Source organism: Amblyomma maculatum, chromosome 1 (assembly GCF_055883805.1).
Source record: "Amblyomma maculatum isolate TAMU_Amacu chromosome 1, ASM5588380v1, whole genome shotgun sequence".
Lineage (NCBI taxonomy): Eukaryota > Metazoa > Arthropoda > Arachnida > Ixodida > Ixodidae > Amblyomma > Amblyomma maculatum.
This window is the reverse complement of record NC_139344.1, coordinates 202,330,658-202,353,115: the sequence shown is the minus strand read 5'-3', so window position 1 is coordinate 202,353,115 and position 22,458 is coordinate 202,330,658. Positions and strand designations below refer to the sequence as shown.

General features: G+C 50.0%; 1 protein-coding gene across 1 annotated transcript in view; it reads right to left on the bottom strand.

Annotated features, from left to right (window-relative positions):
* Window positions 1-4,894: 4,894 nt before the first annotated feature.
* The window catches only part of LOC146205364 (uncharacterized), a 59,488-nt gene continuing 41,924 nt past the window's right edge, over window positions 4,895-22,458 (bottom strand). The window contains exons 7-8 of the mRNA XM_084607040.1: window positions 8,493-8,504; window positions 4,895-4,918 (exon numbers count right to left, since the gene is read on the bottom strand). Of these exons, the coding sequence (XP_084463166.1) occupies window positions 4,895-4,918; window positions 8,493-8,504 (36 nt within the window). The remainder of the gene's footprint in view (window positions 4,919-8,492; window positions 8,505-22,458) is intronic.

Here is a 22,458-nt window from a genome sequence, read left to right as displayed (position 1 = left end):
ATTGAAAGAGCAATTTCTTACGCACAGAAAAATAATATTAAGGGGCGATCACACATTTGATGCAACAATTATTAGAAAGTCGTTTGATTTAATCTCGATGGCCAGTAACATCAATACTTTCCTTATAATGATTGCGTTTTTCCGCTGGTGGTGGGCGGCTATTCTGAACAGTGATGGTGGGGTGCGAGCGGTGGATCTCCTCGCTGCTAAGTGGGTGAGGTGCAGAGGTGGCTGGTGGGTTGTGATTCTGGAGAGTCTCCGAGCCTACCGACAGATACCGGTTTTCTTATGTTGCGTAACTAGTAGTCCTCCTGGAGCAACACAAGCCGAAATGAAAATCAAGCCGCAGGTATTTTTGTTTCCTACTCGCAACACGTGCCCTCGTTTAAAAATAAAAACAAAAAGGGCACACACTTTCGCAGATGAGTACAAGACACGCACTGCCATACTTCGTTGGCACTTTCTACGACGACAGATTTTACAACGCGCGTGAACAGTGCCTGGAAGCGAAAAGGGGACGGACCGCCGTCAAGACTGCGCACCGAGCGAGGAGGACCAGCAGCGGCCAGGCTCCTCCGGGCGCGTGCGAAGGGATGGAGAGCCGGGTGACCGGCGAACAAACACACGGCCGTAGCTTACAAGCTGTCAAAACTGGAAACAAGCTGTCCGAGGGACAAGCAATCAGTTCGTAAATTGTCCCGCGCCCAAAACAGAAATGGTAATGCCGGCAGGGCCGCATGACGTACAGGCAAGCGACAAGGCAGAGGAAAGCCACGGAAGCAGCAGGAATGCCACCACACGAACGGGGGCTCCCGCTGGCGAGCGCTCGCCTCCTCCGCGGCGGCGGCCAGCGCTGGTAGTGCCAGCCGAGCTCGCAACTTATGCGTCCGCATGCCACCGAGACGCGTGCCGGACATTCCGCGAGATATCGGCACACCGGGGACAACGAAGCTTCGACAACGGCGCCAGCGATCAGCGAGGGGAGGCTTCTCCGGTTAATGAACCAGGGAGAGGCCAAACCGCGGATAAGGAAGGGGCAAACCGCCACCTGCGGTATCACTGGCGCCGTGTTTGCAACAAACAGCGCGATGGACACGCCATTTCTCCGGCTTGTCCCATGTCCCCCAGAGGCTCTCGCCTGGGATCGATCCTGGTTTCGGTAAGCTTCGCTACTGACAACGTGCTTGTGGAAAAGGCCCTTATTTCGCACCTGCGGGGTATCCCACGTACACCGCCCGGAATGCGGACGAACGGCGCAGTACGGCACATTAGCTGTGTCAACTTACGCGAGGAAACGAAGGCAGGGTGCGCGACTCGGCGTGCTTCCCGAGGAGAGACCAGGTGGCACTGATCAGTTAGACACGCAGCGGGCAAAACAAGGCCGGTGTCGTCCATCACTCTAAGCGTCGGTGGCACGTATATTTGACAAGTGGACCCGTGCCAGTAAGTATAAGGACCCTTACAAGCCATATTAACGAGGTGCCAAATAAAGATATCCTTCTCATCGAACTGCTTCCATCCACCCTTCAAAGGTGAATTGCGTTTTACGCCTAATCAACCCCTCCCCGGCCAACAGTGACTAGGCAGTACCGGCAAAACACTATAATCCAACAACAGAATATTTGTTTGCGGTTTGGCAATGATTAGTTCGTCAATTAATCCCCCGACTGCTCTCTCGTAGCTCGTAGGAGGTGGACCTTTACGCAACTCCCTATTACAAAAAACTAAACTACATTAATCGCAAGAATCAAACAAGAATTACCCGCTCCCAACGTGGTTGCAACATATTTTCGAAAGGGGCTGCCGAGATGAATCTCAGTCTCAAAGCAACAAACACAGCCCGTTGCAAAATAGAAGAAGGATATTGGAGGAAAGACGAAGCGTTCACTACTTTTACCTTCCGCGGATGGATTGAAAAATGAACGACTGCCATCTGAAAGGTACAAAAGTAGTGTGGTTACGGTACGTGAGGTTTGACATACCAAAGCTGCGAACTGGCTGTGAGAGACGGCGCAGTGACGAGCTCTGAAATAATTTCGACCACCTGGTGTTTTTCAATGTATGCTGAAGTCGCGCAGCCCATTTCCATCGATACGCGGCCGCCGTGGCAGGGATTTGATCCCACGTCCTTGATCCGAGTAGCCGTATCCACCAAGACACCGGAAAGGGAGTACAGGGTGAAAACAAAGCTACCCAAGCAGATCTCGCGGAGGGCGGTGTTGCTACGGCCAGCTATATACTTAGAATAACAGGTTGTGGGGAGAGTTGGTGCATAATACGCGTTTGTCTACGTTGCGCCGCAGTTCTGGGATCTACATACTTATTCCCCTCCCTCCCTCCTTTCTTTCTTTCTTTCTTTCTTTCTTTCTTTCTTTCTTTCTTTCTTTCTTTCTTTCTTTCTTTCTTTCTTTCTTTCTTTCTTTCTTTCTTTCTTTCTTTCTTTCTTTCTTTCTTTCTTTCTTTCTTTCTTCCTTCCTTCCTTCCTTCCTTCCTTCCTTCCTTCCTTCCTTCCTTTCTGTCTTTCTTTCTGTCTTTCTTTCTGTCTTTCTTTCTGTCTTTCTTTCTTTCTTTCTTTCTTCCTTTCTTCCTTTCTTCCTTTCTTCCTTTCTTCCTTTCTTCCTTCCTTCCTTCCTTCCTTCCTTCCTTCCCGCCATGTTCTCGGGAGGCAAATCGGCAAGAAAGGCGGGCTCCCGACGGTATGAAAGGGGGAAGAAGCCGTACGCGGCAAAAGATGCCCCGCAGCAAAGGAAACGCCAATGCAGACAGCGTTCAGAGATGAAACGGACTGCACGCGCCCTACTCAGCTAAGGCAGAAAAAAACTCCGGCAGGGGTCTCGAAGAGATGATCCTGCGGCCTACGCTGACCGCCGGCTTCGACACCACTTTGCCCCTGAAGGGAGCAAGCAAGCAACTACAGTATCTGCCATCGTTTTCCGTAGACACCTGGACAGCGCCGTCCGTAAGAGAAGAGAGGAAGAGGTGTCGTAGAGGAGGGCTCCGGAATAAATTCGACCACCAGGGGACCATGCATGCTTTATCCGTACGAGTCCTCGTCGCCAGTACAGCTGTCTTCGCTTTCTCCACTTAATTGCTCCTCGAATTATTTTGTTTTGTATTTTTGTTGAAACGCAGCTTTTTTTTTTTTGCATTTATTTGTTCAAGCAGCTCGATCACCATACACATCGTACCTCATCTCGCTTAGTGCTTAACGTCCACTTCGAGTAACATCGTCGCGCCAATGGCCATATTACACTGTACCTCATCACCTGTTGCTCGTTAGGATCATTTTTCTTTTTGTTCGAGCTCATTTTTTGCACTTGGTACCTCTGGTCAGAGGCCGATCAAACGTGGACCATACCAAGGTCCCATTTCACCTGCGAACGCAGGGTGGACATATTCCTCTGTCCATCCCCTACAGGTTACGAGAGTGTAGTCGCAGCAGATGAACTGAACTAATCAGCACCAACCGCCTGCCAACCACATTATGAGAGAGGAATCAGAAGAAAAGCTACTTCACTAAGAAGTGGTAACCCAGCTTCCATGAAAAAGAGCGAAGGATCGAAAGATGACATGTTCGCTGCTTAAACGCGTAGAACAGCGATGACACGACGGGGCTTACGGCGATGTCATGAAGATGAAGCGGTGTAAGAGCGGTGTAAGAGACACGTCGGCTCTTATATAGCAACAAATTCTGCACAAAACGCGGAGCCGCAGAAATACGCGCACGGCACGCAATGTATGAACAGTTACTGCGATCAGCCAGTGTGAACAGCGCCGGCTCAACGCGAACCGCTCGGACACAACACGACTTCAGAGGCCGGACCCGATTCTCCTCGCACTTATGACAGAAATGCCGGCGCGCTTCTACTACGAAGTTCATAAAGGCTGCGAGTATTCGTGATGCGACGCCTGATGTCCCGATCAAGGTAGCACAAAACAAAACAACATAACTAGGGGGAGGGGGGAGGCGGGGACTGAACAATTAACGTTTGTCCAAACGTTTACCTCCGTGAGTTACCGCAAAAAATATGTCTTCACCAATTGTACTGAACAATACGATTTCCCATTTCACAACCAATATATAGTGTAAGCATGACAGCTAAACCGGCAATGATGCGATCTACTTAGAAGACAAACGTTGCGTGAGCCGCGAACAAATCCGAAACACGCTGCGCTGTTGAAGTGTCAATTGGGGAGTGGTTTCGTTCAATTGGCCAACCGCTCGCAGGAGCGCTGCGCCAGAATAAGAAACCGCGGCGAGACACCGGCGGGGAGAAAGGAGGAGGAATGATGTCCTCTCGATACTCACGTACTACTCGCAGCGGCGGCGCCAGCAAGGTCCACCGGGGTCGAGCCATCCCGCAAACGAGAAGCATGGTGTTCCACAGCGGGGAGCACGGAGCCAGGTCGCAGTCGTTGCAGCGTCCGATCCAGAGGGAAAGAGTGGGGAGAGGGCGCGCGGCGTGAGCCAACACGAAAAAGAAAGCAAAAGACGTGCGCCAACGAACAGCCCAAGCAATCAAAAGAAGCACCGTACGGCGTGCGGACGGCGACAACCCGCAGCGACGGCTGGCGGCGCGCACTCACGGTACGCATCAACCGAAGGTAGCAGCAGCCGAGGTTTACGGACAGCGCACATCGGGAAGCGGAGAATGCGCACGTATGACGATAAACTTGCGCGCGCGCAGACTCTGGCCCACCAGTGCGCTGCTACCGAATGGCACTGAGAGAGGCTCGCCAAAGGCCCTTTCCTCCACCTAACGCAAATGGTTAAAGGGTTGGCAGCAGCAGGCCGCGCTGACAAATCACGCGGACGCGTGCAGGAAGCGACGCGATGGGACAGGTGAATGAAACGTATCGCGTCGAGGTGAACGATAAAAGAGCAGATTCGGGATCACCGCCAGTCTATGGTGCGTACCTGCGGCAGTTCAAGAACGTGAGGAGAATACGAAAGTAGCACCTTCGTACAGCCGACGTCCTTGCCCCCCGTGATGGCCGCGATACTAATACTCCGACTACAGATTTTCCAATTTTCGGACAAGTTGGAACATTACAGTATTTCAACGGCCGCAAAAAAGAACGCGAGAAATAAACGCTGTCACATACGACGACAACAAATAAAAAAAAAAGAAAAAAAAAAAAGAATCCGGAGACGAACTGTGCAACGAGCGTCGCAAGTTTTTAAAAAGTTTCTGGCACTCCGCATCATATCAAACGCGAGGGTCGTAGTCCTATACTCTCCTGAAACACGTTCACGGGAGCAGTAACGTTCTTGCATTTTGCCTAGACTCTTCGCGCGCCAACCTCGCAGCATGTTACACCAAACATGCACACAAGTGACATACATGGCTATAGCTACGCACCTAAGAGGTTCGCGAGATTTATAACAGAAAAGCTAAAAAATAAAAGCGAATGTGCAAAGGAGCTCCGCATTTTTACCTTGTTTTTTTTTTTTTATTATTAATCCGAAGCATTTAGCTCATTCCTGTGCATCCGTACTTACAAAAAAAGCTAAACCACAATTTGAAGCCTTCACCCTTAGACAAGCAACACCGTGCAAACAGGCGGATACTGAATTCATTTTTATGAAAGATGAGAGACACTAGGTAAGCGGCTTTATTATTATTATTATTTTTTCTTAAGGAGAAGAGGCATCCCATTTCAAGGTTACAACAATATCGCCGAAAGCTTCATGCGTGCATAAGGAGGTGCCAGGCTGTATGAACGGAAGGCAACGCAGGAAATGTATTTGATTATAAAGCACAAACCATTTACCCTGATCCTTTTCCGAACTTATCACTATCGCATTTTTGCGTTTCTCCAGTAGTTTGGTTTTGGTTTTATGGAGTTTAACGTCCCAAAGCTACTCAGGCTATGAGAGACGCCGTAGTGGAGGGCTCCGGAAATTACGACCACTTGGGGTTCTTTAACGCGCACTGACAACGCACAGCCTATGGGCGCCTCGCTTTTTGCCTCCACCGAAAAGCGGCCACCGTGGCTGGAATTCGATCCCGCATCCTTGAGCACAGTCGTCGAGCGCCCTAACCACTGCACCACCACGAAGGAGCGGTTTCTCTAGTAGTGCTGCACGCGTTACATAGGTTGCATTTCGCCAATATCAGAACTTAAATGAGCGCAGAGGTTATGCGGCATTGTTACCCACGGCGTACTACTGAAAAGTACACCACGTTTCAAGATTACTGATGAACTAAACTTCAGAGCAAGAAAATGAAATAAAACAAGAGAAAGCGACCCATAAATCTAATACCTCCACGGATGCTTATAGCACGACTATTGGCGATTTTCATGAACTATGTGTACCCCAGTCAAAGGTAGCGACTATATCAGTAACAAGTTTCCTCGATTGTGTAACTAAATCGAGTCGTTTCACTGAAGGAAGTTAGCTAAGAGCTTCGTGTTAGTCAGTGCAAAATATCAAAGAAGACAAACTGGAGACAGCCAGTCTCTGTCTGCAAGTATCCACCATGCGATCGGAACTGAATTACACGATCGACGCCCGCCTCCAGGGCGTCAGGGTTGCGGGTTTCGCTTCCGCGTTATTCTGGATGGCAGAGGCAAAACGCAGCTTGCTCTGACTGCAATACAAATATAATCTCCTAAACTACAGAAGCACGGGGCACAATAAATTTATGTTCACAGGTTAATTTCGGAACGAGCCACACGCACATGAAAGCAATTAGTTGTGAAAAAATTCCCTGTTCTCGTGACACACACCTCCTCCAATCTATTTGAACCGCCAGCGGAGAGAGCGGCGAGTAGCGGCTCGCGCAGGCACCGCGGACCATTAGCTTTTTGAAAGTGAGAGGGGAAAGCAAGCAACTTGATGCCCTTGTGTTGTGTAAAGAAGCTGTGACCCGTACCGGCTACTAAGAATTGCGCGCGTTCTTCTACAGTTTACCACATGTATTATCCCCACTTCATCTAATACCGTTAGCGAAACCATTACAACCGATAACGAAACCGTTAGCTACCTTAGGCAGTGACCGTTGCTACGACGGAACTTTCAAGTGTGTTTATTGTGCGTTCGTTAAGTGAGTTTTTCTTTGTATGCTTCTTTTAGTGGATTTGTTAACACGATTACAGTGAAAATGCGGATGCGCTGCAGCTTCGCGAGTTCTAGCCTGTTCGTTGTGAACGCACCAAGTGCAGTCGCTTTCGCAACGACACATATGCACAAACACCTCATTTTTGTACGTGCACTGTCGAGCGTGATGTTTGAATAAAGTACGACATTCGTGCAGAATGTTTTGTGTGTCTGACCAGCGCGCGGTCGCTTTCGCGGGCGCGCTGCAGGTTACGGGGCGCTTTCTGCTGTATAGGTTTGCGAAACGAGCGGTTGAGCTGCTACAAGAGAACAACCGATAAGCGAGAGGTGGGAGCTCAACAAAATATGCGGAAGCGCTTGGTGAGAGCAGCACGCGACAAAAAGTATCAATAAACGAGTCAGCGGTACAAATACGGTAGGCGCCCGTTTTAGGTGCAGCAAGAGCTTGTTGCAGAGCTTGTTGAGCTTGCAGCTTGTTGCAAGAGTCGCTTGCGCAGTTTTAAGGCCAGCATCACTGCGCTTCGGTCCCCGGTAAAACCTGACGTTTTAAATGGGCGTACACACTGCTAATAAACTCTCCATAAGAGGGACCCTATTGATTACGTGAATAGGGGAATAGCGGGGCGCCAGAGCCCATGCCCCCCCCCCCCTCTACACACACACATACACATTGCCACACACTCCGCCATGTCATCGCAGCATTCCGCGCATTTGCAATGGCGCACCGCTACTCCCCTATCCGCATAATAGCCTGAAACCCGCTTTGTTGCTTCGATGACGTGAAAATCGCCAATGTTTAAATAAGTAATCTATGGCAACAACGTATGAGCGTGGCGACGAAACACTCGCAAAGGAGCACACAAACTATTCCGCTGCAGCTTAGAGTCTACTTCGTGAAGATCGCCAATAGTGTATAGTTTAGTTGCTCAAGCCTACAAACCTAAAAAAGCTAAGACATATTTAAGTCATGCTTCTTCCTCGAGTACGGAGTTGATGTACTCTTCTGAAGAGCCCTTGCAAGTGAGCCTATAAATGGTAAGCGGTGGCCCATATTTTTCCACGGTTGGGTATTTCTCTATCTTCGGCACTACTTTTCTCTAGCGCGCCAAGCGCTGCCTAGCAACAAGGACGCCATTGCCACCGAAACTTGGCTATCACCAGGCGTTAACGAAACATCGCTCAGATGGATACGAAAACGAATAGTTTACCATTTCGAGCCATAAAAAATGAGACAGCCAGTATACTCACGCCCTGGGTATGATGACGGAGCAGAAAACAATCCCCATGAAAAAGAGAAAGAACGTGGATACGCAAATGTTACGCAATGACAAGATATCACCTAATAAGCAAGATGAAGATCGAAAATCGCTGCATCATATAGCACACACAGATGGAGCAGCAAAACAACAAAAGGCTTGGGACGTACCGATGTGAAGTCCTTGGGGAGGCGCACAGATGGACAGCACATGAAAAAATGAAAAAGGGGAAAGGACAGAGAGAAAGAAAAGACGAATTAAATCCTCATGACGCAAAAAGGTAACACAACCAAGTATTTCGCGGCTAGACTTTGTCAAACTTCGTACCTACCACGTATACGGTATAGCATTTTTCAGGTGAACAATGGTTGTTTCGGGACTACTAAAATCGCTAATGCCCGCAATTATCACATGAACCAATGATTTCAACGTTTCACCACGCTAACATAGTAAGGCAGTTGACATAAGAAATACCCCACCCGATTAAAAAAAAAAAAAAATGCCGGTCGCACCTAGATCTCTCCACGTGCCCGTATGAGGTTGTGGTTTGGTTTATAAGGTTTAACGTCCCAAATCGACTCAGGCTATGAGAGACACCGTAGTGGAGGGCTCTGGAAATTTAGACCACCTGGGGTTCTTTAACGTGCACTGACATTGCGCAGCACAAGGACGCCTTGCTTTTCGCCTCCATCGAAAAGCGGCATCCGCGGCTGAGATCCGTATAAAATTGTGTTCGCCTGAAGTGTACTATATGAACTGAATGGATAATAGATGGCAGCAATGAACGCAGATCACTTTATTAATATATATATATATATATATATATATATATATATATATATATATATATATATATATATATATATATATATATATATATATATATATATACACACACACACACACACACACACACACACACACACACAAACACACACATACAGCTAGAGACTTACGAAAGCGGGCTCATAAATAATAACAAATAAATGATAATAAATGAAAATCCCAGGGACGACACAAATCATTACTTGCTCGGATGTAATCACAATTTGTGTGTTGGTTTATGTGAGGACATCAGCAGAAGTGGGTACTAAACGAAATTCTGTCGGCAAATACACACCAAGTAACACGTCTGCAGCCACCAGACAAAGTCTGGACTAGGATAACATAATTGTATCCCCATTCGATTCCTTTTTCGTCGTTCACAATAGAAGCAGCACCGTCACGCATTCGCTATCTCAGTAACTATTAAACCGTGAGGCATGTCAGATGTATAACGATGCAACGAAGATTAAGTGCACGCCAAAGCGTCCCAAGCAATCGAAATTACCCGGAGCCATCCACTACAACGTAACCTCATGGCATGAGGAGTCGCTTTGGTGCGGTATCCACATGCAACAAAACCAAATCAAGCCAGAATGCGAAAAAAAAAATGTTACATTACACAGGCCCAGAAGATATACACCCAAAGGGAACAATGGTCCCCTTTTCTTCATTCACTCCTTCACGTTCGAAATGAACGCCACGGTGCGTTTACTTCGAACGTGATGTAAAGGACACGGTGCACAAACACGCTGACACGCATAAATGCAAGCCGTAATATGACTCATGGGAAAAGGAACGTTTGGTTTGGTTTGGTTTGTCAGGTTTAACGTCCCAAAGCGACTCAGGCTATGAGAGACGCCGTAGTGGAGGACTCCGGAAATTTCGACCACCTGGGGTTTTTTAACGTGCACTGACATCGCACAGTACACGGGCGCCGTGCTTTTCGCCTCCATCGAAAAGCGGCCGCCGAGGCCGGCATTCGATCCCGCGCCCTTGGGAACAGTAGTCGAGCTCCGTAACCACTGCGCTACCCCGGCGGCGCAAAGGAACGTGCAAATATGTTGCTTAGAAAGTGTTTTTTTTTTTTTTTTTTTTTTTTTTTTTTTTTTTTTTTTTTTAGAGAAAAAAAATACGACATGCCGTTATATATTACTTTCAGCCACTGAGAGCAACGATCAACAAATGAGCCCTGTAAATATTTCTCAAGCTCGTAAAACACAGTTATGCAATCGCCAGGACTCTGCAGACTCTGCAATTTCCATGCCACGCGAAAACCATACAAACAAGCAAAAGTAGAGTAACTAAAAAAAAAATGGTTTGACAGTTACGTGTGACGTCTTTACCGTGCTGTGCGGGGAACAGCCGAAGACTGCGAAGGTCAACGACGTCAGGAGGCACGGTGTGAAATCCTTGATAACTTTAGATGTCACGATCGGGTAGATAACTTCAAGAAAAATTTACCTCGAGCAGTTATGCGCAAGGCGTAGCAATACTGTAAGACACCACAGGTTCGGATTTTTTCCCTGCTTTTTATGAGAAACGCACAAAAACAAAAACTTACACGAAAGACGATAACTGTAAGTAATCACTTTATATATTCCAGGGACAGCGTAGTACACAAACACAGCAGAGAAATCGCAGAAAAAGGCCATTTACCGTCGCTTTTGCCGAGAACCTAAAGTGGAGATTCAAAGTAATTCTGACTTCTTGAGATCTGTTCGTGAACGAGATGATCACCTTGCGGCTACGGTGACGGCGTTGGCAGCTGATTCTGAGCAGGTATTCGTCTTTTCTTAACGAGGCTGTTTGTGACGCAACCTCCCTCTAACTGCCTAGCGATGGCTGCAAACGTGACCGTAAGAGCAAGAACCGGCAAAATTTATTCGACCGCCCTTGCCTCAAGGTCACTAATATGCGACCTATGAGGGTTAAAGGTATACCTGAAGGTACAAGAAGTTGTCCTCTTAACATTTTCCAAGGTTACAGCGATTTTGGCAGATAACACGTACAGTATTTTGAGCAGTTCAAATTTTTTCTTGTCACTCAGAGGTAGGAAGATGGTGTACCGCCCTTTGCCGGCACACCATAACGCGTGATTCTGCCAATCGCGCAGCGACGGCAGATGGCGCCTTGCACAGAGAGCGTGGCCATACAGTGTCACGGGGCTCAGGCATCGCAGAGTGGTCTATTGTTCAATTGCTGCCTTCTTTTACTTTCGAGAAATCGTGTTTATCCGAAAGCTAATGATTACAATCACTGTGGCGCTCTTTTACTTTCGTGTGACATCCTCGCAGACTTAAGGCAACGGCCTTTTGAAAAAGCAACCACACGCGCACAAATGCGGGACCGACTACTAACAAAGGCCGCGAACGAACCCGCGATTTAGTGAACACTTCTCGGGCAGTGCAAAAAAGCCCCTTCACGCGCTGCACCGTGGAAGCCGCCTCACTGCCACCGAGGACAGTGGCGCGACGACGCCGGGTAACGGCGAGAGTCCCTGGGGGCAGCTACGCACACATGCGCCCGGTCGAGAGAGCTGCGCTCCTCGGCCTTGCCGACCAGCGGTCCGGGCCCAGCGAGGGGATTCATTGCACTCGGCCCCTCCCGCCACTCGAGGGTGCCAGCCAGCCACTTGATATCGAGTGGCAGTTTGATTAATAGCCAAGCGAGGGCTTTATCTTCCAGTCGTTACGCCGCTCCACGCCCATCCCGACCCCCGCACCTCCCAGCCACTGCCTTTCTCCTTTGTCCGAACGACTTCCCCACCCGGCCCATATACTCATCGCGGCGCTCAGACAAAACCTGGCGCTCGGCGGAAAACAAACCCCGAGCTGCACACGTTTCATCGGCTGTTGTCCACCGGCGGCGAGGTCACCCCCAGTTGCAACAGACGCCAGTTTCCACGCAGAATTTTGAGGCGCAGGAAAGAGCAGGTCCGTTCGCGGCGCGAAGATGTGAAATGAACCCATCAATGACATGTCAACGCGAAAGCGGAAACCTACAACTCCAACCATCCTGCACACATGTCGGCAGGAGGCGCGACACGAATTGAGACACGACAGGAGTGACTTTGTACACAAAGCGACAGTATTTCCGATGCTGTACTACAAGCCCAAAATGTAAAAAGAGAGAGAGAGAGAGAGAGAGAGAGAGAGAGAGAGAGAAGGGGGAAGCAATAGCAGCAGCATCGGCCCATGAAACTCTTGTCAATGTCATCTTGGTCCCTTCCTTCGGGGCGCAACGAGGAAATTTTCGACGACTTGTACTCGACGAGGCAAAAGGCCACAAAAGAGAGAAAACTAAAAGAGCAGCGACCTCCGAGCCGAGTAAGCGGTCAGGTCGCGCTGAAAAGCGCAATCGCGCGTCGATCGAACTGCCTTCGATATTTGATTCGCGGCCCCGGACAGCGCGTGGAAAACGGAGCAGGCTGCGTCGGCCCATATCTACCGCCACCGCTTTCTTCCTCCCCAGCGCGCCGAGCTCGGGCCCGGCAGAACAGCGCCGCGGACAAGCAGGAGCAGCAGCAGCACAAGTAAGCGAGCTTCTCCTGCGAAAAACAGAGTCGCGAAGGGCCGCGCACAGCTGGTCAAGGAAGAGAGCGAGCGGTCAGGCGCACGAAGGCTAGTCACGCCGGAGACAGCTGCCAAAAGTGTCACACTGGGCGACGTCAGGACGCTCCCGCGCGAAGCCGGCGGCGCGCGCCCGTGAACCGCCGCGCATCCCCCGAAACGGCGAGACGTGCGCGCAACAAAGCGCTGCCCTCCAGGAAAGTGACGCCAGCGTCACGACGCGGCGAGCGGACACGCGAAAACCGATCCCCGACGTACAAGACCGGTCGGCCTACGAGCGGCACGTCGCGTCACGCGATGGGAAAAACAAAGGCGGCAGGAACAACGGCCGTCGACGCCGCGCGCAGCCCCGAACGGCTTCGGGAGGAAATTCGGCGGCCAAAGTAGAACGAGACGCTCGGCCAACGAGCCGTGCGGTCGAATACTCGGACAAGCGCTCCTCCCGAACGGAGACAGCGCAGCACGACTGCAACGCTCGAAACAAAGGAAACCACCGCGCGGCTCTATGAAAATAGCCACGCGTGCGCACGCTCTGGGCCCGAAGGCGAGCGTTCGCCAGAGAAGGTTTAAAGTCACCGTTCTTCACAGCTACCGAACAGATAGTCTGCGCGCCCGGCCCCTGCGGACGCAGTGGCGGTCAAGCGCAGCGCTGGGAGGGGTGGGGCCGCCCCCGCACCGGAGGAGAGGCGCGTGCCGGCACCCACGGCAGCGCGCCTGCTCATCCATCACGCTGCCCCCACCGGCTCAACAATTAAGTCTTTCCTCGGTTGTTAGCAGCCTTATTTACACTGAGCCACCCGCTGAAAAATAAAAGAGCTCATTCCACCTGCTTCGCCCGATGCGCCCGCTTTTGTCAGGCAGCGCTCGAGAGACTGCTCTTTTAAATGGTGCAGGGCGGCCAGCGAGAGCGAACGAGCGCGGCGGACGGCCCAGAGAGGGACACACGTGATGAATGGGTGAGGAGCGTCAGTGCATGCCCCCCCCCCCCCCCCCCCTTTCCGCGACCCGGAAGCGCACCCACTACTACCATGCACGAAGTGCCTGTGTTGAGCGATGGAAGACGGGGAATCTAAGCAAAACATTTACCAAGAGATCAGCATGTAGACGGCATGCACATCGCCGGACGGTTCAGCAGCATGGCCAGCGAATAATAAAACCTCAGAACAGTAAAACAACGCTAATGGGTCAGTTGTAAACGTAACAATCTGGTGCGTCAGAAGCGACTTGTAAAGCATACGGAGCACCGTGGACACTTTCTTTTTTGTTAATGACCTGATGCACCGAAATAACGACCGAAATACGCCTATCACAATGAAAGCAGTGATTAGCACAAACGTCACCTAATACTACGAGCGTTATACCATAGCCTCCTTTACACTGTTATACCCAAGCCATCCCACACAGCTATCTTAGGCAGCATTTAATAGAAATTTAAAGCGCAACTTTTCATGTAACGAAGAATGCATACGCCAGCCGAGGACCAGAGATGATTTCATCAACCGTTTTGAGTATCAGAAATAACAGATAACTAAATATAAGTACGGAACAAACAAGAGCATGGAGGAAGGTTCAGACAGACTGCAGAGATCCGTAGTGATAGTTTTACCAAGCATCTTCACTGGCAAACTATGAACAAACAAATGAGCAATCCATGTTACTGTTTAACGATGTTCACGTGCCAGCAATCATTCCACATGTTGCTCTTAATGCACTATCTTGTACTACCAAGCAAATACGCATTCTTCGACTCATACACCTACACTCCTTACCGTTTCTATACCGCGTCAGACATCCTCTTGCATGCCCGAATTGTTCTGAACACTATGCAAACTTAGAACACTGCACGTTTTCCTGCCCTGCTGCAATTCAGTCACCTCGATTTCCACAGCCTCCTCCCCCAACGTGTTGGGCTTGGTAGGCCTCTGACCAGATGAAAGACCAGTTGGCCTTGGTGACCCTGGCCCAGGACATTCTGGACGCTTAATAGTGCGCTAATTAAAGTTGCTTCTTCCTCCTCCTCTTGCAACAATCACAACTGTCAAAAAGCATAATTTTCCACGACTTAAACTACAACTGGCGCCCACAGTTCCATTTGTGTACCTGCCATACCAATATGAATTAGCGGGACGCTTAAGCTTAAAAGTAGACGCGACAGCGCCTTTATCACCTCCTTTTCAAACCGCACATTTTCGGCATTGAGAGACTGGAGCAAAGTTTAGCAAACAAAAGCTTTAGTTGCTTTTTGTTCTCACAAGGAGATGGGGGGGGGGGGGGGGGGGGGGGTGCAGTATATGCCCCAATTTCTCGGTGAACACCTGCACTAACAACGAACTTGGTTTGTGAGGTTTAACGTCCCAAAGCGACTCAGGCTATGAGACGCCGTAGCGGAGGACTCCGGAAATTTCGACCACTTAGGGTTCTGTAACGTGCGCTGACATCGCACAGCTCACGGGCGCCTTACTTTTCGCCTCCATTGAAAAGCGCCCGCCGAAGCCGGGATTCGATCCCGCGTTCTTGGGCACAGTAGTCGAGCGCACTAGCCACTGCGCCACTCCGGCGGGGGCTAACAATGAACGGCACAAAATTGGAGGTACATATGTCGTCTCTTGGGATCTCTGTAGGAGACGACATAGCAGATGGATGCCAAATGGGAAGCGAAGTGGCATGACGTCACACTGAGCGCTGCACAAAGAGCGGTTGACAATTTTTATGCGAAATCAACTGACATCGCGAAGCACACTGACGCCTTTGCGTTTCGCCTCCATCGAAACGTGGCCGCCGCAGTCGGGTTCGAACCTGGGTACTCCTTTTCTCAATTCTGGGTTACGGTGACGGCGACAGCTTTTCGACCGAACAAGAAAGATGTATATGCTATCGGGTGAACGGAAACTTTTCGCACCACCAGCCCTGAATTGTGGCAGGCGTTCTTCGGAGGCAGCGGCTGATGTTACATGTAAGTTGCATAAGACCGTCTTTTTTTTTCTTTTTTTTTTAGCTCAACGCGGCATTAGAAAGCAGGCGGGCGCCACTGAGCATGCGTAGTACAACTACCAAGACCGAGCGGCGGTACGTAGCTCAACGTAGAGCCATCTAAAAACGTCGCGCATAAAACACGAAAACACAGAGAACAGAACGGACTAGAATGAAACACGAAAATACAGAGAGAACAAGACGGGTGCGCAGTTTTTACCAACTAGCCCAACTTTCTACTTTGCTGAGCTCTACGTAGTACTACCGAGGAACGAATACTGAGGCGACGAGCTCACCGTAGCAGAGTGCACTTATATTAAAATCCGAAAACCCGGTTTCCGCTCAAAAGTTCTCAATACCTGTGTAGCGAGCTTCAAATGCTATTCTTCGAGTATAATGCGCGACACAGAGGACGCCAGGTTATCCTCATCAGCCTAAACACCACATCATCATCACCCCCCCCCCCCCCCATCACTCTATCAGCCGACCACATGACATACTTATTAGACGACCGCTTGTCCCCAAACCGTGCTTTGCTTGGACTATTCTGTAGCACGTTTCGCTAGGGACTCAAGGGTTGTGGGTTGAAATAACGCCTATAACGCAAAATTTGTCTTCAAAGCAAACTCAATCCCCACTGCATGTAATGTTTTGACCACTTTCCTTCCAGGCATCGCACTGTCATGTCGTTGTGACGTCATGATGTCACTTAAAGTTTTCGCATTAATATGCTAAACCTCTCTACTGTTTAAGTGAAATACGTGTACGGCTACAAAGCTAGTGCACATGCGCAATGTAGCGGAGCGCGGACAGCTGTGCCTATACCGCGCCACGCTCTGTACCATGTGACCACTTCCGGTTCCTACAGTAAGGTGCGAAAAATATTCAGCACTCATTTCAGCAACGTACTTAAGCTGTGAGGTCTATCGTGGGCTGCTCCACTCTCAGTATGTCCGGAGGTCAGCTTGGCGGACAGTGAGAGTGAACCACCGCCCATGCAACAGACCGACACTAACGGTTGCTGCGGACCCGCAGCTACATATAAATGTCAATATGATACTTTGCGCGACGCTCACAGGCTCCGAAAAGGGGTGATAAGTTTTTTGAACTATGCAAGAAGCCTTTTTTGTCGTCTTCCGTGACGCAAATTACGAGCGCTGCGACGGAGAACAACAACGAGAGAGTCATTACTCTCTCATGTACCAACTAGCTCAACTTTCCGTATTACTTCCGTGACGATATTATCAGCACTGCATCTGACTCCACTTTTTACTATATAAAAAAAAATGATTTGATTGCGATGAGAAACGTTAACTTTCCCAATAACGACCATAGCAAGTGCTTCCACTAGCAGTCAGCGAAACTTGTAGACTCAGTCTGTCATCAATCCCCCTGCTCCAGCGACGGCTCCGTGAATGACACAGATACGTCGCTCAAGGAGCATCCCGGAGCTTGTGCACGGCTAGGAAGCTTGCACTACTAGAACCGTCACGCATCTTTAGTACAGCGCAAGAACGGAGACGAACTAACTGGCAAAACTGATTCCATAAGTAATCAATCGGCCCTTCTGCTTAAAGGAAATTTTCGCTGCCTTTATGTGCTATAATGTGCTGTCAAATAAAAAAATTCAAGCTCAGTTATTACGCCCTATTTAAACCCACAGACATCAAAGAAGCAAGAGAACACTGTGTGCTAGAAAAAGAAAATAAAAGCGATGCAATATACAGCACGTGTAGAAATAGACAATTCGACACAAGTCAGCGAGGAAAAACCACAGTAAAAAGTTTACAGACGCCGGCCTGCACAATAATTTGAGCTAGACGTGTGCACCGCCGCAAGCTGCGTTACTCTCGTTCGCATTGCTGTTCTTTTCTGTCTCCTTTTCGTCCCTTCCCCGTTACTCTTCCGCTACCACCTGCAGCTATAGCATGCCTTCACCCCATCGCCGCGGGTACACAGTGCCAACGGAGCACGGAAGGAAAGACACAACGTCAGCACACATCGACAACGAGCAAAACAGCCTCCACAAGAAGCGTCCGCACGCATGTATCATTTTCACTGCTGCGCGGAGTGATGGCTGCCGCCCCCGGATGACCGCGGAGCTGGTAAGAAAACACGCCTCACGCTCGAAAGATGTCATCGCGGTCCAGCGCGCCCCTCGGGGCCGGTCGGAACCCTTGCCTGTCCCCGACGCGACAAGCGTTGCACCGCATACAGGGAGGGCGCCATGCGCAGCTGTCTCTTTGCCCGAGGAGCACAGCGAAGAAGGTCCGCGAGGGACGGACAACGACGCGGTATTAAAACCCGTCCCCCGTGCACCGGACTCGGGGCAGAACGGCCAGCGATCGACAAGGGCAATATGAAAGCAAGCGAACAGAGCTGCGCCGCGGACATGCCGAGACAGCAAGGGTAATGCGGTCATTTCCATGCGCGTCCAAGGCGTATGCAAATGTAAACCGCCAGAGCAAGGAAGCCACGCCGGCGTCTGGCAGGGAGCATCATGCGCATCCCCGGTTGCACTCCGAGCCTGGGCGGCCAGCGGGTCTCCCTGCGAAGGCCACGCTAGTCTGGGGCCACAGCGCCGCCTTCGAGCCCCTCCCCGTGTCTCGCAGTGCCGTACACCATCTGACGGCCGCCACCCCAGGGACAGGTCTGGCGCTGTCTGGGAGCAAACAGTTGCGTCGGTTTCCTCCGATAGATTCCAGAACGCCCTTTTCGCATGGCACTGGCATAAGGCTACCAGTCAGTGGATCATTTAGCCTCGCCCTAGAGTGATACATGTATGTGACGCAAATAAATGCAAATAAAAGCTCAGAGCACGCGTGGTGTGCTGAGAGAGGTCCTTGCCATCCCGTTGATCACACAGCCGATCCCGCAACATGAACGAGCGATGCTTTATATCTCCACGGCTGCAGCATTCTAATCTATGTAGCTGCAATGCCAGCAATTAAAAGTTTCCAACCCTCTCCCTCCTGCGACATTTCCATTAGCAGGTGGCTCCCCCTGCGTCGAAGGAGAAGCCTGAAAAATTGAGGATTACACGAAGGCATGGTTCAAGCAGCGTGCCACAATCAAACTGCTGACTGCGAAAAGCATACAATTTATGGATATATACACAGCTGAATGAGTTCGTGGGCTACTCGAGACGAAACAAACCCCGACTCACCGACAGTTTTAAATTGGGGGGACGCAGTCGTTGGGATCAAAGGAAGACTGAGCCCTTGGGCGGCGGACGCGCGCATCGGTATCTTTCAGAATACATACACTGCAAGAAATGTGAGCAAACCTACAGGTAGCACTTTTACAGAAACTATCGGTTCTTCCATAGAGAATATCCGCTAAAGACCCTTAACAAAAATATTTTCTCTCTCTCTCTCTCTCTCGCGCACACACACATAAAGCATTTTCGGGGCATCTAAGCGCGCCTTTAACGGCACTGCGTGACAGCGTCAACGGTTCCAGCTTGCAGCTCCCCTTGCGGATGCCTGCACGCGTACATGCATTTTGCTACTTGCCTTAAGGGGCGCTGAAGAGAAAATGATATTGGTTTGTACTGATGCGATACCAGCTCCTGATCTCCAAAACACCACTCTTGATGATAAAGAGAAAAAAAAAAAAAACTTTCGCATGAACTTCAATACTTGTGCCGCCGCCACCACCCATTCCTGCAAGTATACACGTGCCGTTACGCATAAGGGACCTCGAGGGCTGACAAAAATGAATTGCGGTTATATTAGTTTGAATTGGGAATCAAGCTTTGTTTATAAAATGCTAGCGCACGTTTACCACGCGAAGACGCCAACACGAGCTAATTGTTAGAAGCCAAAGAAGACCTACACATGGCGGCGCCACTGGCGCCGAGTTTCGTTTCGGCACGGTTCGGTTTCGGCGCTTCACGTGTGCACAAACGCCTTGCGTGTCCGGGTGATATCGTTTTCGGCATGCCCTTTTACAAGGTCGGAGCAGCACAGTCGTCGGACGAAGGTCATGCCTCGGCACGCGCCTCCGAATTGAAAAATACGGCATGAAATTTACAAGGGATTGGGTACACCGGTTTCTTGTAGGATGTACAGTCTGTCAAAAGCAGGGCCCAAAGGGTTTGCTTCTGAGCCGCACCGTTTCAATTAGGCAACGCGTGAGAAAGGTATGAAGGCCATGGCGTGCTTCGTTTACTTTTGTCCGCACCTGTACGTCGTGTGAACTTTCAAGTAAAGTGGTATATTAATGTTGCATGCTAATGAGTACGTGTGTAAGGAAAACTACAGACCGCTCTTGGGTCAACCCCTTAAAAGAGTAGAGACCGAAGTTTATGAACCGTCTAATTTTCTTTTTATTTTCCTTTGGAATAGTGCATAAGACAATTGTGTACAAAAGTCGCGACCGGGAATTCACTTACGGCAGCTAACTTGTAATCATTTTTGTTTATGCAGTTACGATTTTTGGTTTCGACCGTGACGGCTGTGAAGTGACAGCCGAGTTTAGGTCAGTCATGAAAAAAAAAAGAAAAAAAAAAAACGATATAACCTCTGCTAGTTCACTTTATGCGATGCCAGCTCATCGGATGGCTAGTGTAAGGGTTGTTGCGAATTAATGTGATCAAAGGTTCTGCTTGGTTTTGATTATGGGGTTTAACGTCCCAAAGCGTGTCAAGAAATATGAAACGTCGTAGAGGAGGGGCTCCGGAAATTTCGACAGCCTGGGATTCTCAAACGTGTACCGACAACGAACAGCACACGGGCACCTTGCTTTTGGCCTCCATCGAAAAGTCACGACGCGGCCGGGATTCGATTCCGCATCCTTGGGTACAGCAGTCGAACACCCTATCACTGAGCCACCGCGGCGAGGTTAAAAGTGATCAAATCATGTAGCGGCCGTACTGCAGGTTTTGTATGCCTCGCGTGATCTCATGTCTTCTGTAACGTCGCGGCAGCGTTCGGCGGTTGAAACAGAAAAACCATGGGAGAAATTATTTGTGAATAATTCGCCGCTTTTCCGCGCAATCCGCACGGCTGCTTCCATACCCTAATGTGGTGTGGAGATGAACATCAGACACACTTGTCGTCGGGTCTCTACAAATATATTTTGGCAGGACCCGCTGTGCCAAGCGGGAACGGGACAGCGAACCACCGGCATTCAATCCTGCTGCCATGCTGCCACGTAGAACTAACTGAGCGTGCTTGGCAGGCGTGCTGAGGCTGTCGTCTGCTTGTCTCCTTCGCCGAGACGACGATGGCATGCCACAGGGGCATACCAGGCCTCGTAACCAGGGGGCGGGGGTGTTTCGGTGGTAGAACAACCCCTGAAATTTTCCAATTCCCTCCCCTTCCTTTCGGTCTTTTCATTTGCACTGCCCCCCCCCCCCCCCCCCCCGTTTTTTTTTTTTTAAGAAGTGTCGCTTCGATTCTTTTGGGGATATTTCGTTGGCACTGCGTAAAACAGAACCGTTCCATCAGTGTCGTCTGCTACTGCGTTTTAGTCTGCTGTTTTTTACGGTTTTCGCGCCTCGAGAAAGTCGTCTGCGCGTGCCAAGTGGCGGCTCTCACCATGTCCTGGCGCAAGCGTATGCATTTTGCAATCAAAAACATGAACTAGCAAGCGGAAAACTGTGCCATACCCCGAGTGACGGTCGTGTTCATACCGACAAGCGCAATATGCCGGCATTCCCGTGAATGAATTCTCGAAGTTGCTTCCGCGCTGTATTGCGCGGTGAACGCCTGGCTTCGAAATCTGCGGGTAATATAACTGTCGCTAGTCGAAGTACCTTGCACTTCTTAAAAAAAAACACTTCGCTTCAAGCACCATCAACAGCCACAGCCAAAGAAATTCGTACACGGATCCCTAAGAGTGGCTCATACATTCGCCATTCGCTGATGAATCGGTACGTCGACGCAAGTATGCAAGCGTTTTCGGAATGAGGCATCTGAGTAATGCCACCAGCCCGAAAAAGCCTCACTGCCCCGCTCCAAGTAGCACACCGGCCCGCGATGCTTAGAGCGTGCAGAGCCACCAGCTTTACCTCTAAGTAGCAGCAAAAGACTATGCCTTCTATACGGACGCAGCCATTTTGTTCCAAAGCAAAGAGACTGTAGGGCGCACACTGTACACGTAGTTGCAAATTAACGTTCGGCAGTAGCGCGAAACCAAGACGTGAGGCGAGCCTTGGGTACTATGCCGGTACGTTAACGACACTCCAAACTTCACTAGACCCCAGGCACTGAGGCCCGTTATTAAGCTCTCCGACGTGCATCTTGCCTCCCGACTTTAATGTCGCTTTTTTTTTTTTTTCCCCAAGGCCGATTGGTGCATGAACGTGCCCGTCGACAGAATCAAAGCCCGCTTGGATAACGAATGATTACAGGTCGCATAAAGCCTTACATGTTTGGTTATGGTTGAGAGGGTTCAGTATTCTAAAGCGATTCAGGTTATGTTTGAGGGCACCGAAAGTTTGGCATTGCACAGTAGACGGACGCCTTTACTTTTGGCCTCCATCGAAACACGACCGCTACAGCAGGGATCGAACCTGCGTCTTCGGAATCAACAGCCGAGCGCCCTAACCACTGAGCCACAGCAGCGGGACGGTGCATGTTGCGAGCGCAAAAGAGAAGCGCGAGAGAATGTACGGACGATGCACATGCTGCTGCTTCGCTTCCTCTCGTCCGTGTCTTGTTGCGCTCACAACACTGTCCAGCCAGTATCAACAACACAGTATCGCAAACTTTCATTTTTAGAAACACTGCATCCAAAGAAGTCACCCGGTTCAGTTGCGAGTAAA